The sequence below is a fragment of the Alligator sinensis genome, unplaced genomic scaffold, assembly GCF_000455745.1.
Source record: "Alligator sinensis unplaced genomic scaffold, ASM45574v1 scaffold107_1, whole genome shotgun sequence".
NCBI lineage: Eukaryota > Metazoa > Chordata > Crocodylia > Alligatoridae > Alligator > Alligator sinensis.
In genome coordinates, this window is record NW_005843041.1 from 371,599 (window position 1) to 373,810 (window position 2,212).

Here is a 2,212-nt window from a genome sequence, read left to right on the forward strand (position 1 = left end):
CGCCCTCGGCTTTGGCCGGATAAGGGCCCCGAGAGGCGGTCTTCCAGATGGCCCAGCCAGAGGGCCAGGGAGTTGCGGTCGTCTAGGGTGGTGGCAGGGTGGATGAGGGCGTAGGACAGCAGCTGCCGGCTCTCCTCGATGAACAGGTTGCTCTCAATGGAGTAGGCCAGCACCTTCTGCAGCAGCTTCATGTACTCGGTCTTGGCGTCCATGTTGCCCGGCTGCAGCAGGGGCAAGTGAGTCAGGAGCAGGGAGATGACCTTGTCTTTGGGCTCTTGATGCCACTGGCTCACCACAGCTGCAAGGGCAGAGAGAGGGGTTAGAGGGGTCGGCAGTGGGATGGAGCCAGAACCCGAAGACAGAGGCTGGTGGGTGCACGAGGAAGGAATGGGGTCAGGTGCCCACGGCATCAGGCACCACATGAGGGAAAAGAACTGGGGTGGGGGGTCGTCCTATGGGCTGGCTCAGGACTGCTCTCACCCCCAAGCCAACTGGCCTCATTAGCCCGTGACTCCCAGATTATTCCCCCTCTGGCCCTGCATCAGAGCTATCAACCCCTGGGCCCCCAGAGCACCTCCTCCTGGCAGGCAGGGACCAGCCAGACACCAGCTTAGCCTGGCCAGGACTCCTGGGTTCTACGTCCAGCTCTCCCATTGATGACAGAGGGTGGGTCTTTGCTTCCTGCCTCAGTTTCCCCACCTGCACATGAACAGCTCAGCTTCTGTATCCCCCCCCTCCCCTCCTGCAGCACTCAAATCCCACAGCAGGGGAATACGTCAAGGCTGAGGTCCCACCTGCCCTGTAGAGACGAGTTTCAGCTGTGGTCTGAGCTGGGAGAATGCAGTTGCTATCGGGGTGAAACCTCCCAGCCCTTTCATACACACACCACAGGCACCACAGGTTATGTAACCAGCCTCTTACGGCTCTTTTGGGTGTCAAATGTGGCCTCGCCTGGAGCAGCAGCGATCTGAACCCAACCAAAAGCACTTCCTTTTGCCCCAAAGCCCCAGTCAGGACAGTCCCAGACCCTGCCAGCTCCTAAAACAGGATGCCAAGGTATAGTTAGGACATAAAGGGGCTTCTCACACCACCATGTGCCTGAAATGATCACAGCGATACGGGTCCAGCTGCCCCTGGTATAACCCAAGCAGCAGATGCCCCGGTGCCAAGGCAAGCAGGCCCCGGGGAGAGAAGGCATCTTGAAGGCAGAGCCACAGGGAAGCTGGGCACAGCCCTTGGCAGGAGTGGCACGTCCAGCATAGCCCCCACCTCCACGCAGGGCTGGCGTCATCTGTAGCAGCCCAGATGAGTGTGCGAGCGAAGCCACGCAGACAATCCCCTCGCACGACTGCCTGGCCTGATCGGAACCAGCCGCGGCTAACGCAGGGGCGATTTGCACCTCGGGGTCACTCGGGAGCAGCTCGCCGGCTGCATCCAGGACATCCTGCTTTGCTACTCGAGCGCTCTCCCCCCCGCCCACCCCTCCTTCACGGACACGGGCAGAGACGAACCCCAGAGCCGGACAGGGGGTTTCGGGGCAGAGGCAACGGGAGGGAGGCGGGTTCCAGCGGGAAGCCAGCGGCGCTCTCCAAGAATCTCAGGAATGTAAACGCCGAAGGAGGAAGGACGCGGGGGAACGGGGCCGGGGAGAGGCCGGCGGCTTCAAGGTCAAGAGCCTATGGTGGGGGTCTGAAGGGGAATCTGAGCATCGCCGGACCCAGTGTCCCCCCGCACCGCTGCGCCGAAGGGGCCGCGGCGGAGGGAGGAGCTTGTAGCAGCTCCCAGACACGGATGCCACAAGGCAGCGGGTTGTTCCCAGCTTTGGGAACACAGCGCAGCTGCCTCGTTCCACCCCAGCAGCAGCTGCACGCACCCAGCACCCGGCCGAGAGCAGAAGGGGGACACGGCTAGGCCCGGCCTGCCCCGCCTCGCACCGGAGGGGGCTCGGGAGCAGGGCAGGGCAGGGCAGGGCAGGGCGCCTCACCTGCGCTGTTGGCCTCTGACTCCACGATGTGGATCTCGGTGCAGTCGGCCAGCGAGTGCTCCAGGCAGAGCTGCAGGAAGCGGGCGGGGGTGCGGGTGATGCGCTTGAGGAGCGACAGCAGCGCCACCGTCTGCTCGCACTCGTTCCAGCCCTTGAACCAGCCCGCCAGGATGCCCACCTGGTCCCGGAACATCATGGTGGCGGGCGCGGGCGTGCGGGGAGGGGGCC

General features: G+C 63.8%; 1 protein-coding gene across 1 annotated transcript in view; it reads right to left on the bottom strand.

The window, feature by feature from the left end:
* SAMD4B (sterile alpha motif domain containing 4B) overlaps positions 1-2,206 on the bottom strand; it is a 9,418-nt gene extending 7,212 nt beyond the window's left edge. Inside the window, 3 exon segments of the mRNA XM_025193396.1 lie at positions 1-26; positions 28-298; positions 1,985-2,206. The exon segment at positions 1-26 is cut by the window's left edge and continues 153 nt beyond it. Of these exon segments, the coding sequence (XP_025049181.1) occupies positions 1-26; positions 28-298; positions 1,985-2,180 (493 nt within the window). The 5' untranslated portion in view covers positions 2,181-2,206.
* Between the last annotated feature and the right edge of the window lie 6 nt (positions 2,207-2,212).